The sequence below is a fragment of the Sebastes umbrosus genome, chromosome 9, assembly GCF_015220745.1.
Source record: "Sebastes umbrosus isolate fSebUmb1 chromosome 9, fSebUmb1.pri, whole genome shotgun sequence".
In the NCBI taxonomy this organism is placed as follows: domain Eukaryota; kingdom Metazoa; phylum Chordata; class Actinopteri; order Perciformes; family Sebastidae; genus Sebastes; species Sebastes umbrosus.
In genome coordinates, this window is record NC_051277.1 from 29700475 (window position 1) to 29722015 (window position 21541).

At 42.7% G+C, this 21541-nt stretch overlaps 2 protein-coding genes across 4 annotated transcripts; both read right to left on the reverse strand.

Annotated features, from left to right (window-relative positions):
- Positions 1-765: 765 nt before the first annotated feature.
- LOC119494935 (cytadherence high molecular weight protein 3-like) lies at positions 766-2332 on the reverse strand (the record flags this gene model as incomplete). Its single annotated transcript, XM_037781173.1, has 1 exon — positions 766-2332. A coding segment is annotated over one exon (792 nt), but the record flags the coding sequence as incomplete, so codon positions are not given.
- Positions 2328-20636, reverse strand: LOC119494190 (fibrous sheath CABYR-binding protein-like). 3 transcript variants are annotated; one of them, XM_037779885.1, is made up of 9 exons: positions 20397-20636; positions 15309-15409; positions 15049-15154; positions 12193-12210; positions 6958-7260; positions 4355-4707; positions 3806-4291; positions 3480-3526; positions 2328-3278 (listed from the first exon to the last, which is right to left on the reverse strand). In XM_037779885.1, the coding sequence occupies exons 1-8, from the start codon at positions 20470-20472 to the stop codon at positions 3491-3493; spliced, it is 1479 nt and encodes a 492-aa protein (XP_037635813.1). In that variant the 5' UTR covers positions 20473-20636; the 3' UTR covers positions 2328-3278; positions 3480-3490. The 3 variants fall into 3 exon arrangements, with proteins under 3 accessions (XP_037635813.1, XP_037635816.1, XP_037635815.1); XM_037779888.1 differs by having other exon boundaries at positions 2329-3278; positions 3806-4093; positions 4478-4707; positions 20397-20635; XM_037779887.1 differs by lacking the exon at positions 3480-3526 and having other exon boundaries at positions 3196-3278; positions 20397-20635.
- Positions 20637-21541: the final 905 nt, after the last annotated feature.

Consider the following 21541-nt stretch of genomic DNA (forward strand, 5'->3'; position numbering starts at 1 on the left):
CTTTTAAAAGTCAGTCTCTTGCCCTTAATACCTGCTGAAGTCACACTTTAAGCTCTTGTGATGAAGAAAATGGAGACTGTAGCAACAAAATAAAAACTCAAAAGTAGTATTTTTATTCCAGTTATGGAGAAACAAAATGTCCACAATTTGGTTTAACCAGTAACAGTAGTCTGACTCACAGGATGTATACTGTTCATATAAGCCTGCCATTGGCCGCCTATTTCAGACATCTTAAACTCTATTTTTACACAAAAATTTTTAAAATCAAAGCTGAAGTAGGTAGAATTAGAGCTATTATGACTAAAAGTTATTTTTATAAAACGGTCACAAGGTTATATCTAGTGAAGGTCGTCTTGCAGAACAGGAATGTGTCCAAAGTCGAGGAGGAAACTATGATCAACATCTGCCGGGCCTTCGATTCATGGAGGGACCTTCGATTGGTTTTGGGTATCTAAACGGACCTCGACCTGGCAAAATTCCTATTGGACAGGTAAGCTAACATTACTGCCAAGCATGTGCAATATATATTGATATTGTGGTTTTAGCAGGCTAATAATATTGCTAGCATTAATCAACATGATGCCAGTCAATCAAGTTTAGTCTTATGTTTGTCGACTCACAGTTTTGACCAATGCTCGCTCCTCGCATCAACGGGACACCGACTGACGTTGACTTAACGGCCACAGGTGTCACTGTTAACAAGCAATTTCTGATTCTTACATCTGGCCCCAATGAAAAATTGGTTAAAAAATGACAACACAAAAGTCATGTTTAATCCCTCTTTATTTTGTAAAAACATGAAAAACATCAATATGTGAAACGGTCACATTTTCTGTCCTTTGCTAAGTCAAAGGCATCCACTCACATCCTGTAACAGAAACCTGCCTGCGAGCATCAAGGACAGAGTCATCATCTAAATCTCCCATTTTTTAAAATACATACCAACAAGTAAAGTTCAATTCATCCTTCAGTGAGCCATTTCAAAATACATTACACAGGGCTAACAAAGCCAGAAATTCAACAGTAGAGGCGAGAAAATGTGAAAGAGGGGATCAAGGAAGAGAGGAGGACTACAACAGAGCTGTCAAAGCATTTCACACTGGAGACTTCAGACATACAGCAACACTTCCAAAACACACACTTCATGTCACACCTGCACATCTGTATCATAACTGTTCGTACTTGCTGCGGGCCTTTAAATCACACATCCACACAGATCTGACTGCTAAAACAAGACAAGAAAAGAAAAGCGGAGAGTGAACGCACATGCTGCTGCTTATCCATTCCCCTATCCATCTCACTGAACCATGACGCTGAGCTCCACTGATCATCAGTCTAGGTAAAAAACAGTGTTGCTTATTGAATCTATATCAATGGCTAGGGAGGAGATGCAGGTAAAAAGGATACGAGAAGGACTTTTGCAAAATACATATCCAGTTATGCCAAAAAATTGCAACTTAATATCAGGAAGACGTCCCTAATATTTCCTACATTCACTGTATAATCATTAGATATTCTACTAAATTAAGGAAGAACAAACTCACCTACTGTAAAAAGTAACTAAACACATGCTGCGCTGCTCTCTGTGGGTCAAAACTTTCAAGTTTGTTTCATGTTTGGCCACACCCCAATTAATGATGTCACAACTGGTGTTTTCAAACTGGTGCGGGGGCGTCATCAACAACTGGTGCAACTTCGCCTGGTGCAGTGGCCTCAGCAACTGGTGCAACCTCGACTGGTGCAGGTGCATCCTCGACAACTGGCGCAACCTCGACTGGTGCAGGGGCCTCCCCCACAACTGGTGCAACCTCGACTGGTGCGGGGGCTCCTCGACAACATTTGCAACTTTGACTGGTGCAGGGGCATCCTTGACAACTGGTGCAACCGTGACTGGTGCAGGGGCGTCCTCAACAACTGGTGCAACCTTGACTTGTGCAGGGGCGTCCTCGACAACTTTTGCAACCTTGACTGGTGTGGGGGCGTCTTCAACAACTGGTGCAACCTTGGCTGATGCGGGGGCGTCCTCAACAACTGGTGCAACCTGGACTGGTGCAGGGGCGTCCTCAACAACTGGTGCAACCTGGACTGGTGCAGGGGCCTCCTCAACAACTGGTGCAACCTGGACTGGTGCAGGGGCGTCCTCAACAACTGGTGCAACCTGGACTGGTGCAGGGGCCTCCTCAACAACTGGTGCAACCTGGACTGGTGCAGGAGCGTCCTCAACAACTGGTGCAACCTCGACTGGTGCAGGGGCCTCCTCAACAACGGGTGCAACCTCGACTGGTGCAGGGGCCTCCTCGACAACTGGTACAACCTCAACTGGCTCCACTGATCAGTCAAACTATCAAAATACCCACTGTGACATCACCAAAGGGGGAGTGGCCAAAGGGAAGTTCTAACCCAATGAGAGCAGAGCAGCAGTTCTATGTTTCAGGGTTAAATGACCTTCACAAAAGAAGAAAAGTAAAGGGAAATCGACAAATGCCTGCCTTATTTGGTATAATAGTACAAGTTAGGTGATCACATGTCGGTGGCTTAGCAACTGTGTTGTTGGCTTAGGAACTGTAACACTGGGACTGCATCAAGAAGAGGTCGGTAGTGTCATTGTAAAGACTGAAAACACGAGGAACAGTGAGGTAGCAAGGTAGCTTCTGTACATGGCCTGTTGAGCAAGTGTGCTCGGTGTTTCTTCACAGTACAGAAGGTGTTTCCAGCTGTTCATTTTTACACCAAGAGAAGGAAAACCTGAGGTCGGGTATTGTAAAAAAGAAATGCTGGTGAACAAAAACATCCCTTTCTTCTTTAAAATGTAAAACTAGTTTCACATTACAAGTGGCTGGGCAGAGACTGGGTTAACAGGACATGGGGATGAGTAACAAGGTATTCCACTGGAGTGATTTCTGAGGCAGTAAACACTGTAACAGGTGACTTAATGGCTCAGCTTTGTCCACAGCAGTAAACAGGTTGCAATTCACTGGAGTTACAAGAACAAGTTATCGAGGCTACTAAAAGGTATACCAGAGATTGACTGGGCTCATCTAGGACTACAGAGTCAAGACATGCAAGTCGGTGTGGAGTGTCACAGTAATGGGTGCCACTAGTATGTCAGGATAATGGTTCCATAAAGCAGGCATTGATCTAAACACTGTAAAGTATGCGTATCTTGGAACTACATGGTAGTGCTGTGCGTTTTTATGGATCAAAGGAGGAAGGGAACATGTTGGACAAAGGCACATCCTCTTCTGCTGGATAGAAAGTCATCATTCAGGAGCGGTTTACTGTGATGGAGGACACAAACACAAAAGTCAATAGTACTGTACATTGTCTGTCTATATATGAACATGAATACATTAAAAAAACTAAACAATTCTACATCCCTAGAGTGTATTAGAAGTATAGGAATTTAGATGTGAAGGGGGGGGGATGTTAAAGTACATCAGACTACTCTACCATGGTAGAAATAATCAAAGGCTCAGTACCTTCTTTGGAACTACTGCATTTGCATCCTAAGAAGACGTCGCCTACCCTGAGTAGCAGAGTTTAAAAATCCATGTTAGAGATTTTTTTAAAAGCCCACACTGATTGAGAGCAGGGGTGACAATGTCCTTACATATCTAGTTATACTGCAGCATCCTGATAATAAAATAATTGGTCTCTTCAACCTGTTCTCAAAACACTGTTACTTACACTCCACAACCAAAGCTGGAGCATATGAGAAATGTGCTCTTGTCATTTATAAACTGATCAACATACGTACATGCATTAATCAATCTGAGATCAGTCTAAAAACAAAGTTATCTGGTACCTCAGAAGCAGGGGCACCGTCATCGTCTGGAGCTGGGATGACTCTACCAGTCATGGACCCCACTCCCAGCACCCTGGGCCGTTTTTCAGCTTTAGGCGTTCCTTCCAGAACCACGACAATGTACTCTCTCTTGGGACTTTCAGCAGCTGCTGCTTCTTCTTCCACCGCAGGGCTGGCTACTTCCGCGGCAAGGGTTGCAACTTCTTCCTCAACTATGGTGATGACTGGTTCTTCAGCTAGAGCTGTGTGTTCAACCACTGGTGCAACCTCTACTGGTGCTGGGGCCTCCTCAACAACTGGTGCTGGGGCCTCCTCAACAACTGGTGCAACCTCGACTGGTGCAGGGGCATCCTCAACAGCTGGTGCAACCTCGACTGGTGCTGGGGCCTCCTCAACAACTGCCGCAACCTCGACTGGTGCAGGGGTGTCCTCAACAACTGGTGCAACCTCGACTGGTGCAGGGGCCTCCTCAACAACTGGTGCAACCTCAACTGTTGCAGGGGCCTCCTCAACAACTGGTGCTGGGGCCTCCTCAACAACTGGTGCAACCTCTACTGGTGCAGGGGCCTCCTCAACAACTGGTGCTGGGGCCTCCTCAACAACTGGTGCAACCTCTACTGGTGCAGGGGCCTCCTCAACAACTGGTGCTGGGGCGTCCTCAACTGGTGCAACCTCAACAACTGGTGCAACCTCGACAGGGGCCTCTTCTGTGGGTGCAGGTTCTACTGGTGCAGGGGCCTCTTCTGCAGGCTTAGTATCCTCCTCAACTGATGCTATTTCTTCAGCAGGTGGTGCCTCTACTGGTGCCAGGAACTCTTTGAGGTCTTCAACAGCGGTTGCCAACTCTTCCTTTGCTTCAGCTATCTTTGGTACGTCTAGAGCAGATGCAGCTGCCAGCGGCACTGAAACACAAAATCCAGCCATCCAAAACATCACTGATGCTCAAGTTATATTTTCCCACATTTAGCTCACTCAACATGTGGTGGTTAGCCAAAGGTAAGATTTGTGGGACCCTTTTAGAGAGATAGAGGATCTAGTGCCAGCAAATCTACCTGGTGGATTGTGACTACATGCAGGTGCAACGTCAACCCCGGCAGGGGGGTGGAGTTGAAGAGAAACAAAAGGTGTAACAGGAAAGTAGTGTTAGTCACTAGGGGGCATGATGCAGTGCCACAAACCAATGAAGATCTTCCATGTAGGAATAGGAAAATACACGGCTTCCCACAGACATTCCACACAGACAAAAGCAGAACAGCATGGCTATTAATAAAATGAATACATTTTGGTAGGGTTTGGGTTCACTGCTTTAAAATCTTGGAAATTCTTTTGTAAGAAATTCATAAATCTGAGCGTGCCCAATACTGGATTTTTGAGGTTGATGCATATAAATATTTGAGGGGCTGAAAAAAAAAAATCTGATAATGATATACATCTGACAGTTTTTAAATAAACAAGATCATTTGATTATTAAAAAGGTGTGTTAGATGTGATAGAGCATGTAATGGTTTGGACACTTTATAGTTGAAAAAGAACTCGTCAGTCCTCTCTGGTGGACAAACTATCTATTTCAGCGCTGTAATTTCTTGTTACTAATTTGCCAGAATATGCAGCAGTACAGATATACAGTACCGTATCTGTGAAGAGAATGTGGGGATGTTAAACTATACATAAGGAACATACTGGAGGTTATCATGCACATATCTCCCTAAAAGTGCAAACCGTGCAAAACGTTAGGGTTGTGTCTTGATGAATAGAGAAGTCCCAGTGCATTACTGACAGTGTAGATGAGTAGAGTTGGGTGCAGAGAGCAGTGAGAAGGAAATGCAATGTATTTCAAATGCATTTATTAAGTGAGCATTTTAAAATCAGGCTGATAAAAAGCTCACTTAATAAATGAGAAGAGCAAGCTTGCATCTATAAGTTCACTGAAGATGTACATTCAATATGAGATGGCAAAGAAAATCTCTATATATATATATATATATATATAGATTTTTTTTTAAATTGGAATGAATGGCTAGAATTGTCCTTACTTAAAAGCTCCGATATAAATTACGGTAAAAAGATCAATTGAGACAAATTAAAGACGGCAGTAAACCTTTCCGCTTTGATAAAAGTTTTATTGTTGTGGCTTGATGTATTACTGTAAAATGTTCACAGTGCTCATTGACCGGTTATAAGCAAAATAAAAATATGATCACATATTATGGGTTGAATTGGTTCACCTAACGAGTTCTTATGAGTTTCACATTACACTTTAGGAAATAGAACACACTGCAGCATTTACAGAGTTCGTACGAAGCCATCTCATCTTGCTGTAGGATATACAAACACACAACTGCTCGTTACAGAGGTTTCAATGAAATACAGTGTTCAAATCTCGTCAAATAGCATCGGGGCCTTCACAACAAAAATATACCAATAATATCACAGCATTATAAGAGTGTCCCTCTGCTTGTTCTCCATTTACCTATGTGCGGTTGATTAAACCTGATATATAAGGCTTGCAGTTCTCTAACAGGGGAATTAGCTGCTTTTTAAAATCACATTAACTCTGCCAAATAAGAGCCAATCTGTATGAATGTCTGAATTCACTGTGATCACATTTATTTCACCCATAACTGCAAATGAGAGTCACATAAAAGACCTGGCTGCCACTTTGTGAATGTCACACTGTGGTGTGCAGCTGTAAATCGAGAGGAACCTGCTGAGAAGATGGCCCCCCATGATAATCTGAACAAATATAGACAAACCCAGAGATCTACACTGCATACCAGAAAAAACCTGAAGTCATCCTTATGTGTGAAGAAATGCATACTTTGCACAGTGCTGCCCTCTATGCCCACTCCAATAAATACAAGAGAAAATAATATACATCTTTAGGAAGACAGAAGAGAATGATGAAGAGGTGAACCCAGGCACCCGGAGGAGAAGCAGCTAACCTCTAGTGGTTCTAGACAGTGAGTTAATAGTGTTATTGTTCTCAGTGTTGTGAGGGAAGACCTGCTATCAGCGGCTCTTTAATTTAAGTGGTCTAGAGATAGTCGAGTGTGTGTCTGGTAGTGTGTGTAGTGTGTCTCCCTGTAGTGAGTGTGTGGAACCTCAGGCCTCAGAGGCAGCTGCCTCCTCCTCCTCAGGTGATGAAGTCGTACCGTTGCTTTCAGGCTCCTCGGCGGCGACGGCTGGTTCCGCAGCATCATGGGCGATCTCCTCGACGGCTTCGGCAATGTGAGCCACTTCTTCTGCGACCGTCTCCACTTCGTGCGCAGCCTCGGCGACCTCCTCCGCCACCTCGGCGACGACCTCTGCGACTTCGGCGACTACCTCAGCGACCTCCTCCGCTAGGGTCTCTGCCTCGCCGTCAGCTCCAGCTTCCTCTTCGCCAACCACAGCCTCCTCGGCTGCCTCCTCAGCGGCCTCCTCGGCTGCCTCCTCAGCGGCCTCTTCCTCTCCACCTGGAACACAAGAAGCAGAAGGAGTGCATCAGCCAGAGCATTGGTTTGAATCACAAGGCTGACAAATTCCATTATCTACTACAGTCTTCAGCCAATTTCAAATGTGAGATATTCTGATTAATGTATAAAAAGCAGCATTATAAAAGGTTATTAATATATTATCAGTAGCTGGGTTTCCATCCAAGGTGTGTTAAACTACGTAGCGGAGAGGCAACATTTGATCAAATGTTTAACAGCCAATAGGAACTCTCTCTCTCTGAAATGACCTTTGATTGGCCAAAGTCTCCCGTCCTGGACTACATTTTTTAAAGCCTGAAAACAGAGCCATGAGGAGGAGCCGAAGTCTAGTTTTCTCTCAGAACACTTGAATTACAATATGCTGAAAGGTTATTATGGAATTTTTGCCAAATGATGCCAAAAACATTCTGCCTACTGCAGGTTTAAGTTGCTATTTCATGCTCTATTTATCTACAATCAAATAAGTTGTTCTCTTCATGGATGCAATAAAAAGGAAGAAACTAACGAACTGTGCTAAACATATAAACCATCTGAGAAGTGATGTGTGGAAGCATTTTGGATTCAATACAATAGGTGTAAAAAAATCTTGGATAAAAAGGTAAAAATAAAAAGCCTGACAGTATTAAAGGAACTTATTGTACATGGGTCTGTACATGTTTTTAAAAAAAGTGACAGCTCTACAATGTGGATGACAAATACATGTGCCGAATATCTCAGGTTTGTCAAATGTCCGGTGCTTTCAGACAGTGAGCGGTCTCCATTGTTTTCAATGTAAAGACGACAGCAGAGACGCCGCTCTACTGACCTCACACAGCTCTTTGTCGCTGCATTCAGGGTTTGTGATGGTTCATCTTCTTCCAACTTGCTGCCTTTCATTAGTAAGTCAGACTGGTATACACAACAACAGTGTAAACAGTTGGATGGAAACATAGCTACTGGCAGCTGATCAGGTTTTCCCAGCAGGCTGATATGCCACTCTAAAAAAAAAGAAATACTGCCGTCTCAGCAAATATTTCATCTGAATAAACCCAGAGGCGACACATTCACTACATTAACTGCATGCAAACTCAAAGACAGAGAAGGAGCACGACAGACAAGAGAGAGGAGAGGGGGGAGAGGGGAGAGGGAAGGGGAGTGCAGGATAAGGTGTAGGGGAGAGGGGGTGAAGTTGAATTATGTTTCTTACCATCCAATTAACAAACTACCGTATGTTATCTGGAGATCTGACAGTGAGAACGACACAGACAGCCCAGGTAGGTTGTGTATCTTTAATCTTTAACAGAAACCCCTCCACCATTTGGTCTACAGTAACCATCAACAAAAACAAACCAAGTTGTGGGAGACTGGCCCAGGAATCAACTTTGACTGGTGCTCAGCACTTGTGCATTGACTATTGGGAGTGACGATAGCCTGCTGGCACGTTGGGATTTCATGATAACGGGGTAAATGCTAACACTTGAGCATACATACTCTGCTGAGTTGCAACGTGGAAGAGCTGCTGGTTCCGGAAATATTTGTGTAATTTTCAATTTGAAAGTTTTTTTTTTACCGCTACCTAATGTTCCTCAACATAGAAACACAGGAGAACACATTATCTCCTGGATAATGTAACAGCACCGACTATAGGTTTATGTTACGTCAGTAATCAGTGTGTGTTATTATTTCAGTGTAAAGGTGTTTAAAAATACAAATGCCAAGTTTATTATCTCCGCCAGGCGGGAGCCTGGAGGGGATCATGCGTTAGGTCGTGTGTGCGTCCGTCTGTCCGCAGCTAATCTCGCATACGGCTGGATCCGTCAGCCTAATATTTTTTGTGCACATTCATGACTGTATGTTCAAGGACCTCTCATGGCTGTGGTCATTCACAATTTTAGAAAAAAATATAAAGTGCACTTCTCTAGTTTATAGTATTTTCCTCCTTTTTCCATAGATTCCTCAGAATCTATGGAAAGATGAACGTTGTAGTAGAGCTCAATCAGGGACCATGAGGAGGCGGCTTGCAGCCATTTAATCTGCAAGCAATGTTGTCATCTATCTTAATGCCATTTAAATACTGAGAACATCACTGCTGTAAAAGGTTTGCTATTATTGAAAGTCTTACTGGAGAATGATGTATATGAATTATTTTTGAAGTGATCTTTCGGACTGCACATACAGTAGATAAATGTCACTGACCACCACATACAGTATAGGTAAACCTGGCTACATCAGCTCATACAGCCCTTTGAATGGAGCTAATGGACTACCATCACTCACAATAGTGCATGCCAATGTGTTGGCATGTACAGCTTTACTCGACAGCCAAGTTGACCAAGTGGCCAATGTCCCACAAAAACGAAGCCATTGTTTGAACATTCCAACCCAGAGTGGTGTTGAACAGTGATATAGTCCGTTGACAAAAGAAACGTCGGTTTTGAATACTGGATTCTGTCAAGTCCATTTATCCTCTTCACGGAGTTACACATTAACATTTAGCAGCAAGAGGCAAAAAAAAAAAAATGAAGGAATTGTCCTGAGGTTTGAGTAGAGCAGTACAGGGAAGAAGGGAAGGAGGAGAGAGGGGTTTTGATTTCCTGTTGAGATCCAAAGAATCCAGTTCTAGGACGAATATCCATGCGGCCACAGAGGACCTTAGCTTTACCATTACACTGAAAGAGTAAAGACACAAAGAGTTAGAGAAACGAGAAGAAGAAGTCTAGCTCTTTAAAAAAGCCAAGTTCAATTTACACAGCAATATCATCGTCAAGCTCAAAACTAACCACAGAAGCTATGCATGTGAATTAACGACAAATGGGTATGAGCTGCTACCAAGATACGCTGGTGATGGCGATGGCGAACGCTCTATTAGAAGAAGCCTTAGTAGTTTGTCTTCACTTGGAGCAGAGATGACTTCAAATGACTTAAAGTTTGGAAGAAAAGGTAAGACTTTTTTTAATCTGAAGCCTCTTCTAAAACAAGAGGTATGAAGAATGAAGAGAGGCAGAAAAGAGGGATTGAGTGGTATAAAAGGAGGGGATTGATTTGGTGACTTATGCCTTATTTATACTCCTGCGGCATGCGCCTATGCATACTGTGTGGGCACCTCTCGTGAGCACCAGGTATATACAGTATAGTACTGTGGCGGATTGCGCGTAGCATGTCATTTGGCCCCGCAGTTTTCAAACTCTTTGTCAGGCGGCCTTTGATTTATTCGATAGGTGTGATTCAATAGTCACATATAATAATATAATCCATGGCTTTAAGAAGAATTATGGAAGAATCAGATGATGAGGAGGAGCTCCTGTGCCTAGAATTAATAAGGGAAACCGAATGAGGAGGCAGTACGTGCAGCCTCTTAATACAACCCGACTCTGACGTCCAATCAAACTTCTGCGGCATCCGCGGGGGCCTGGGACGTAATCACATTTTTTCAGGAGGTGCGGGGCGTTGTCTCTGCGGCTCTCTGCGAGCTCCGCAAACCATCTCTGCAGAAGCTTTTCCACAGAAATATAAATCAGGCATAAGCCTTTCTGCCAGTAGGATAAACTTCAGGAGAGGTGAGACTGAGGTCACATGGGAGGACAGCAGTGGCGACCCCAGAAATTTGTTATAGGGGTGGCCAAAACCAAGAAGCCTAACTGTATAATAATATCAGGAATTCTATTATACTTTTGTAGCTATTTTCCAGGTTTCAACAAGGGTCATTGCTGCTGCTGCAATGCATCAAAATCAATGTTGTTGCTAATCATTGACATATCCCAGACTGTGAACCCCCCCACAAAAAAATTTTTTTCCATAAAAAACAGTGGCATTATGTAAACAAACGGACAAGGGCTGGCAATGTTAGAGCGATAACGCGTTAACGTAAATTAGTTTTAACATAATTATTACTAATTCTGTAACGCATCAACGCAACTTGAGATTTTTAGGTTGTAGCGGGCTCAGTTTTAAAGCTAGAGTGAATGATCCATCATATGGTATCATATGAAACTAGAAAACCTAATGAATCCATTGCTACCTACCATGTCATACTAGCTTGTCGTGAAGGAGCCTAAATAACGCTCCAAACTTACTCTAAATTTTGGCGAAAAAAAACTGTCATGGCCATTTTCAAAGGGGTTCCTTGACCTCTGACCTCAAGATATATGAATGAAAATGGGTTCTATGGGTACCCACGAGTCTCTCCTTTACAGACATGCCCACTTTATGATAATCACATGCAGTTTGGGGGCAAGTCATAGTCAAGTCAGCACACTGACAGCGGTTGCGCTTGAGTTTGCCATGTTATGATTTGAGCATATTTGTTATGATAAATGCAGTACCTAAGAGGGTTTCTGGACAATATTTGTTTTGTTAATTGATTTCCAATAATAAATAAATACATTTGCATGAAGCAAGCAAATTTGCCCACTCCTATGATTTTTCATTTTGAACAGATAAAAAACGTGTGATAAATTTGTGATCGTGATTAACTATGGACAATCTTTTAATATATATTTTAATCGATTGACAGCCCTAAAACTGACATTTAAAGAGTTCAAATTCTGAAAACTAATGAATATTTGGTAGTTGAGATCAGGACAGATGTTGGTTAAAAAAGCATCAACTCAGTGAAAGTGGAAAATAATATATAATTTTATGGCAGTTTATTGACGAAAACATTTTTCTCTTTAACAACATCATTTGGGTAATTTCCTTCCCACTGTCGATGGTCTAATCGTGGACATATGAGTGGTAAAAACACACAGTGATTAGTGTGATCATGAGCTTTCATTGCAACCAATGTTGGAATCAGGAAAGTGAAAGTGTTAGAAGCACAGTCAAGCCCACACCTCAACATTTCCTTGAACTCAGGACAACATCTCAGTGGCATTCAGAAAGTTCTCAGGCAGTGTTAATGAATGAAAGCTAAATATCTGTGACGACACAACTTACCGTCTTCTTCGTCCCTGTCTGCAAGCAAACAGAAACACCAGTGTAAGTTTCACATGGCAACTAGCCATAGCAACAGCAGCCAGCTAAGTTGATGAGCAGTAAATGCAAAAGGAAGGAACTTTGTTTCTTCGGGATGTTGACGTAAAACAATTATTTTTTTATACATTTTTCAACAAACTGCTTTCTATTTAACATGCTGCTCATGCCATTTGCCTTTGTAGATGTGCTTTTTCTCAAAGAACATTAACAGTAAAACGGAGATTTCATTTGAAAATCCAACATTTGCCATTCATCACACAGGATTTATCCTTTGGATGCAAGTTAATGTTGGCCCGTTATAGTTTAAAGACGCCTTGGGACAAAAAAAACACAGTTCTAATGTCCTAAAGCTTTAGTTCTATGGAACTAACTTGATTTCTCATTACTCTCGCTGTGTTTGGTTCTTATTGTATGTGATGAAAACGACTTGAAATGGGTCATCTTGATAGCAGCAGGGAGTCGGACTCTGTATAAGCCAAATCGTTTACATAGTGGATTTATCTCCTTGTCTGCGTTAGAGCCTGTACACAGTGATTGTGTTGCTGCTGATGGTATCAGTACACTTACAGTCACTTGATTTATTTGCTCTATTCATACTTGTCAAACGGATCAAGTAAACTAAGCTCACCCGTCTACAATAGAACACGGGCAGTTATGAGTCTGCTGGCCAGAACAAATAAAAAGCAGTGATCACAAACACTGATAATATTCAAACAGAATACACAGAGTCGCGTGTGCCGGACCAGAGGATGTTTGTGTTTAGAGGAAATGAGTTTGTGTTAGGGGTGGAGGGGTGGGGGGGGGGGTTTAGAACAGGGAAGTCCAGAAGTGCTGAACACTGAATCTAAGAGGCATTCATGTCTACTTTTGTCAAGTTGACATTTTGTCAGTTCCTGCACGCAACAAGGCCGCGTTCCTGCACGCGACTCGAACGCGTTTCTTGGTGTTGCAGAGCTGCTCTCCTTTACAACAGCCGGATCTACACTGTGGCATTTCACTTGTATATGCAAAGTATAACGTTTTTAAAATACAAACACTACAATGCTTTTGGTTGACCGGCTTGAAGCACTTTAGCAGCACTGTAAGGCCGTGGTAAATACAGGACAGCAGGCACTACGACTGTGTGCGTGACTAACACGGTAGACCTCTCTGCCAACACACTGCTGGGCAGCTACGCTCAGTCTCTGCACTTGTGCGTTGTCTCAGTGATGTTCCCTCACGGCTGAAATAAGCAGGGGATAATCTGGGACTGTCCCACAATCCTTTGCTTGGACTGAACTCAATCCGTTTGCTCACAGTGAGACGGAGCAGCCCAAGACCCAAACGAGGGCTACATGTGAATTTTAAGGTGCAATGTGTAAGATCTGGCCAGAATTTTGTATTAAACCTTAAAAATGTTTACAAACATTATCAAAAGAATGTTGTTTAGTAACAGTTTTGACGTTTTGCCAAATACGTCAACGTCTGGCCCGTCCTGTCTTTTAATACCACTCGTTCCTCGAGAGGCAATAGCGAGTCTCAGTAGCGTCCAGTCTGCCCTCCGTCCAACATGAGAGGACGAAGAAGTAGAGCAGCCCCGAGGGCTCGTCAATAATACATCCGTGGTCCGTTTGATGGTTTTGAAAGTGGAAGAAACGAGAAAAACGACTCGCACCCGCGCCTCGTCCTCCCTGCTGCCGGGAGTAGTAGTGCTGCAGGTCTAGGACACGTAGCTATCCCGCGCACCAAGGATCCAATCCTGGAGTACTTCCCCAACTCCCCGTCGGATCAGCGAACTTTCTGTTGCTACCGTTCACAGTGTAGACCCAGCACTCTACCAGCCCGCTGTGACTCCTGGCGCTGGGGTTTGTGCTAGCTGAATTTAAAATTGCCGCAGCCGCTGACAGGGCGTCCGTCTCCCAGAGCTGCAGAGTGACTGCCGCTCTGCTCACGACGGGGTGGTCGAGACGCAGGTGCAGGTCGTTTTCTCGTTTCTGCAACTTTGAATTTAATCCAGTGAAACAAACTATCAATACGCACACGGACCGTACAGCCCCGATTAGCGGCACAATAAACACACAGATGCTACGTAAACTACAGGCTGACACCAAATGTGAAGATTATAAGAAAGCAGTGTTTTTTTTATACAACTGATGACTGTAAATTTAGATTGTATGGACCAAGTAGTAGAGGTGAAATGCTGCCCCCCATTTCTTTGAAGCATGTGACTCGGTATAACACATTGCACTTTTAAAGAAATTGATGTGACACGATCAGCTAGAAAGAAATGTTAAAGACTGCAAAAGCACACACGGTAGACATGTCATTCCTTAACAGTCTGTCACTTAGGCCAGGTACAGTCCCTGGCTCGCAGAGAGCACTTTTACTAAACAAAAACTAAGTTTCATTTTAGGCAAGTTACTTAACATTGATTCGATACAATCAATATTATTTCTCGCTGGCAACTTTTGTCATTTTTAACTGGCAAAAGCAGCCACCACTGCTGGCTAAAATAAAGGATCTCTTTTAAAAAGGCCTGTTACTTGAATCTTCTGGACTTTGCTATTTGATAAGCACAAGGAGAAATTAAAGACTTGATGAGGGATTAGTTAGCCTCGGGGCTTTAAAATCAAAAGAATTTGCCAAACTGCAATCAGAAGATCAAACCAAACCCTGGACTGTCAAGAACAAGTGAGCAAAATTTTAACAAGAATCATTTTTCGCTTTCACACGTTACAGTTGGTGAGCCAGTGGAGGGGATCTGGTCTCTGAGCACCATTAGTATAGTCTGGTAAAGTGGGTTAAAAATCCAAGTGGCAGCAGGTGAGGACTACTTACTCTTAGGTGGCCATGGTTTAGGTACCCACTCTGTCTTGGGTCTGGCATTGATTTCTGAGATGCGATCATTGAACCTGGCGTGGTCAGAGGACAACGTGCTGTATGCCTGTGGACAGAGGAAAAAGAAAAGATTCAAATCCCAGATACTATGCAAATCATGTTATTTTACAAGAAGAACTCATTTGTAACCCTTTGTTGAGGACAACCTTGTTAAGTGTAGGTTAGTATCATATTGAACGAATAGAAACAATACAACTTACGTAAGACACAGAAGCAACAAGGGCTCCACCACACAGCAGGGTGTAGACTATGTTCTCTCCAGACCCACCAGGAACCGATGACATTGGTCGCCGCTGCACAACTGGAAAGGGTTAAAAGGTCACATGTTAGATCTTTCTTCATAAGATTTTCCTTAAAGTTACTGGGAGGAACTTTTAACTGGTTATGAAAAAGTCTCAAGATTGTCTATTTCTATATAGTTATTCTTGGGGTGTTTTGTGTTCACACTGCACAGGTTAAGTGAACCGCCAGACAGGACTTGAAGCTAATTGTACTCACACCACCCCCCAAGGAGGTCTGAGTACGGTTTGTTTCAGAGGGGTCTGAGTTCTTCTGGAGTGTTCACATATGCGCAAAAAATGCTAATCGCTCCGAGTTCGTTTGGAGGGCTGAAAGGGACCAAGTGTGAAAACACCCTTAATGCTCGTCATCGGTGCCACCGGGTCGGATTACGAAATCAGATGAAATCATGCAGGTTCACCGGAAACTCAAGACTCCAGCGGTGCCCCGCTAGGAGCCAACGCCTATGCCCCCCTACTGGAGGCCCAGGCCGCACTGCTGGTCTTGCTGGAGGGAAGGGAGGCACGGGAGAACCTGGACTGCGTGGGGCAGGCTGTCAGACCCTGCTGTAGTAAAATGAGTGGTTTTCTAAAAGGGACTCTGGTGCTCAAAAACACTACCGCTTTTGTCCACAGGGACCGCCAAAGTCAACACAAAATTAAAGTTCCTTGTAGTAGCTTTAATAGAACCTTGATTACGTGATCTCACTTTGACCTCCACATGTATTAGAGGAGGTTCAAACAAGGACAGATTTTCCAAAAGGAATAGAGCGTCAAAATAGTATTCCAGGGGATGATCAACCTTGCATTCACAATTCACATCAACTGCTGTCGATGACTCTGGTGGCATGAAAAGGTCCTACAGGTCAGGATAGGAATAATGTGCTGCACAAGCACATAAGCTTCAGCTCTCTCGGTGTAAAAGGGATCGGTGAGAAAGCACCCTAAGGCGCTCTATTGCCTCATGATGCCTCTCCCACTCTGATTGGATTTCGCACAATAGATTTAGATTGCCAAAAATATACCTGTCAGCGCTTGTTTGACGCCCGCAAGGTGATGCACTCTACTCCACGCCCTCGGAAAGAAAAGACAGCTCGGTTTTGAACTGCTATCCGTTTTAAAACGTGTATACATGAGAACTATCGTTGCAAAGGTGCAACGTATGTTTCTCGCAAGCCAATCAGAGCAGACTGGGCTTTTTTGGGAGGGGGGTCTTAAAGAGACAGATGCTAAAACAGAGCGTCTCAGACAGAGGGTGAATACAGGTATATTCAGACAGACAGGATGAGAAAAATAATGTGTTTTTTTGAAGATTAAAGCATGTGAACATGTTCTAGTAAAAAACAAAAATACAAGTAGTGTAAAACTGCAATTAATAGCCCGGGCTTCTATTTTCTTCTCACAATCAGAATCTTTATTTATTGCAATTTGTATCAGGTAAACACTAGGAATTTACTTTGGTTTGTTGTTGCAAATAAGCAGTAAAAAATAATAGAATAATTAAAACGTTAGAATAAAATAACAATAAAATAATAGAATTTTATCACTGAACTCAACCGGCGTATATATGGGACAGGCCTTTTAAGTCCTTTTGCACAAAACTCTTGCTCAGCAAAGATGGGAAATTGTTTATTTAAACCAGTATGAATATTACTTGTACAGATATTAGGCTATGGAATAAGATATCAATTACGAATCATTCATTTGATCCAGCTTTGAGACAGTTAACCACGCATCGGCCAGTCCGACAAAACACCTCTCTTTATCCTATCTCGTCAGCGCGAGCCGGCCTGCCGTAAAGGAAAAAGGGTGAAAACTAAAACGGAGAAAGTAGCGGGCTCAGTTTTAAAGTTAGAGTGACGATACTGGCATCATGAAACTAGAAAACCTAAGGAATCCAATGGGACCAACCATGTCATACTAGCTGGTTGTGAAGGAGGTTAAATAACGCTCTAAACTTGTGCTAAATTTTGGCAAGGAAATACTGGCTTGTCCATTTTCAAAAGGGGTCCGTTGACCTCTGACCTCCAGATATATGAATGAAAATGGGTTCTATGGGTACCCACAAGTCTCCCCTTTACAGACATGCCCACTTTATTATAAGCACATGCAGTTTGGGGGCAAGTCATAGTCAAGTCAGCACACTGACAGCTGTTGTTGCCTGTTGGGCTGCAGTTTGCCATGTTATGATTTGAGCATATTGTTTTATGCTAAATGCAGTACCTGTGAGGGTTTCTGGACAATATCTGTCATTGTTTTGTTAATTGATTTCCAATAATTAATATATACATACATTTTCATAAGGCAGCATATTTGTCATCTCCCATGTTGATAAGAGTATGAAATACTTGACAAATCTCCCTTTACAGTACATTTGAACAGATACAAAAAATTGAGATTAATCGCGATTCAATATTTTAATCGATTGACACAGCATCTCCGACTGTAATTGTCTCTGTCAAAGATCAGCGAAATCCTTTCCAAAATTCACAACATGCTTCCAACCAACAAAACACTCAACGCTCCAATCTATATTTGTTGGCATTTATTCTTTCAAAAACAACATTTTCACTGCAGTGAACACTGCAGAGGAACGCCCCTATGGAGCTCTGTCATGTCCAGTGTTGAGGGTATTAAACTCTTCATATTCTCAGGAAGTAATCCAGTGTCCAGGGCTCTGACACGACTCCCTGACACCCTGTTATTTATACTGGCTAATCCGCTCAAATCTAAGCACGGTACGAGTTAGGGGAAATAAGGTGGTGAAAATTCATGACCAGTGGAGGGGACGCAGGTCAAGAGGTCACAGGATTAGACCATGATACCATCCTGTGGTTAAGTGGGACCACCGGAGTGGAGAAGTCTCATTACTGAAAGGATTCTGGGTATACAGTGGACATTACTTTGACGTAAGCTCTTTAAAGTCCCCAGTCCAGCCTGGCAGCAAGACAACAGGCTTATGGGATGGCTCGTCATGCTACCATCTTTTATTAGGCATTAGCTTTTTGTTGGGATGTAAAAGCCAAAAGGTGACAAGCACTTAGACAACATGGAGAAAACGGATGTTTAGATATGTACCATCAAAGTGTAATGGCTGCTACAGCTGACCATTCAGGGGCAAAACGTAAGCTGACCAACACTCCTTCGGCCAAACATGACCTACTGAACACAAAACTCAAGGTGCACTTTTTTCAAAAGTTCCAGAAAAAGCTTGTAAGTGGACCCGTTGTTGGTCTGGTGTTTGTTACAATATGGCCGTCTGATATTTCATACTAAATGCTGATTTTGTGCTAGTGTTTATATTTAGCCTACATATTCACTTACTTACAAGGAGTGAAGGATCTGTCAACATCTAGTGGTGAGGTTGCAGATTGCAACCAACTGAAACTTCTCCTGCATGCCAAGCGTGACGGAGAACTACGGTGGCCGACGTGAAAACGCAAATGGCCCCATCTAGAGCCAGTGTTTGGTTTTGTCTGTTCTGGGCTCAGGGCTCTCGAGCTTACTTTCTAAAATAAAAATAAGTTTTGGATAAATTAACAAAAATAAACCACTTTTTATGTTCAATTTACTTCAATGCTAAAGGTCACTTTGAATGATTAACTAATGATGATGAAGAAAAACAAAGATTTTAAATTTGGGACGGTACGCATTCATTTCGGTACGGCTCAGGTTGTATATTGGGACGGTTCCTGGAGGACCGTCTTGTCTGGGCTACTTCAGAAACATGGCGGCCGGCTCTGTGAAGAGGACCCGCTCCTTATGTAGATATAAACGGCTCATTCTAAGGTAACAAAAACAGCGATTGTTATTTTCAGGTGATTATACACTAAAGAAAACATACTTATTAATATTACACTCCATTTCTGCTAAAAGATCCCCCTAAAAGTTACACACTGGTCCTTTAAAATCTGCTCTTTGTCAAACACATGATGAGTTAACATGAGAAACAGCCACCTGTCGTGGTTAGCTGCTGGAATAATGACTTAATGAGTTCATGAAGGTGCCAGTATCACAACAGAGAACAGAGGATATTTGTTCTTCAGGTCATCCATAGGTTCCCATGTGCCAACACACCATCAGTCTGTCATTCTTGGTTATGTAAGGTTATGATCGCCAGAGAGATGGAGATAGAGATAGAGAGATAGAGAGATATATATATAGAGAGAGAGAGAGAGAAGCTGCAGCCACCGGCCGGTTAGTGGCGCACGCTCCCTCAGCTGTAGAGGTAACCTATAGCTCGAGCCTCTCCATTCTTTACATTAGACCGTCGTCACACGAGCACGACACCACGTGACCGACAGCAGCAACCATGTTTCCGTGCCACATAGCACCACGCTGAAGGTCACATACACATGTACACATGCTGTTATATTCAGGTTTAAATGTACTATAGAGCTTTCAGTGGGCTGAACCTCACAGAGAAGAGACCGCGTGTGTCCTTCATGAGGACATCATGGGAGCCGGTTAATGGTTCTATACTGGTTTAATACCTAACACAAGCATTTATCATGATGGAAAGCAGCTGGTCAACAGCGGATTAACGCTAGAGATTCAAAGTGGAAGTGCTGTGGTTAATACCCGGGCAGCTGCGGATAGAAGCGTGTTTAACATGATGTCATTATGAAACACTCCACCAGGCTGACAGCAGGCTATATATCCATTATGTCAATGAGGAGACACCTAAACGCAGAGCAGAACAAATCACTATTTAAATGAATAAATGTACCACAAAAGCCTTTCAGCCCTGTTTTAGCAAAAAAAAACAGCCCAGTTGACCTTCACATGCCATCATGAGCAGCCATTGACATTGTCCAGCATGAGGATGATGCAGCTATGTAGAGACATTCACACGAGGACACAGTGTCCTATTCCACCTTCAGCCGAGAGGCGACGGAGGACAAAGACACAACGTTACATTTAAGCTCAGAGATTCAGGAATTAATACTACTACTAATAATAATTCATATTAGTGTTTTGTTCTAAAGCCAGCTGTCTGTGTAGACTCACCGTCCCGGGGCATCCTGTAGGCTGCTCTCCGGGCCAGAGGCCCACACCTCTGCCAGGCTGCTCTGCAGGAAAACATCGCTGCTATGAGGGAGGGAATGCTGCACGTTCAGCTCCTGTACCGCTGGATGAATGATGGCTGCTGCTCTAGTCTGGTCTGGTCTAGTCTGTAGTAGAGAAACGTGCGAGGAGGAGGCGGAGGCCACACTGTGTCTCTGTGGAGCGACGCCGTGGTATGGAGGGTGGTTAATGCCACAGAGGAAAAAAAAGAGGAGATGACATGTATGAGGAGTCGTTAACACCCCGGAAGCGTAAGAGGTTGAATGTATGAGAGTAGTGGCTAATGGCTAATATTTCTGTTACCTCATAAATATATAATTCCAAATAAAATCAATGAGTTTCTATTTAAGATTGTACACAGGTACTACCCTGCTAAAGATAACTTTTTATTTGCAAGTTCTTCGTAACTGTTAACAATAGATGCACTTTTTGCAATTGTGAAGGGGAAACTATTGAACATGTGTTTTATAGATTGTTTTCATGCAACTTATTTTTGGTTTCATTTACAGAAGAATCTCTCAAAACATTTCGAAAAAGGTATCATACTATTACTAACAAAGATTGAGATATTACTCACTGTCAACAATCACAGTTTTTCGGCAGATGAGATTTACATAATTAATTTGATTAGTATCCTAGCAAAATATGATATACATAAAATGATATGGCTTTAAAAAATAGCTTCCTTTTTATTTTTAAAGATACTGATTTTAAAACATATTTGACTACGATTGAAATCTTAAAACTAAAAAAAACTTTTTTTTAACTTGACCTGTGGTGACCTCTATGATAATCACAGCCTCATGAAACTTTGCAACCACAAACTAGAGACCTAGAGCATTCAGATGATGGATGGCTTTCCTAGGTATACTGATAATAAGGGTGTTTCTGAGCAGTTTCCAGAACAGAAGTACATGTGAGGTCACCATGTCCAAATAACTTTTCCTCATGGCTACCACTATGCTCCACCACACCACATGCAAACCACATGCTCAAAACCTATATAAAATTAGTGTGTAATATTATATTGGGACAAGAAATACCACCTTACAACGTATAGACTTTTACAACTGCTCTTCATACTTCTT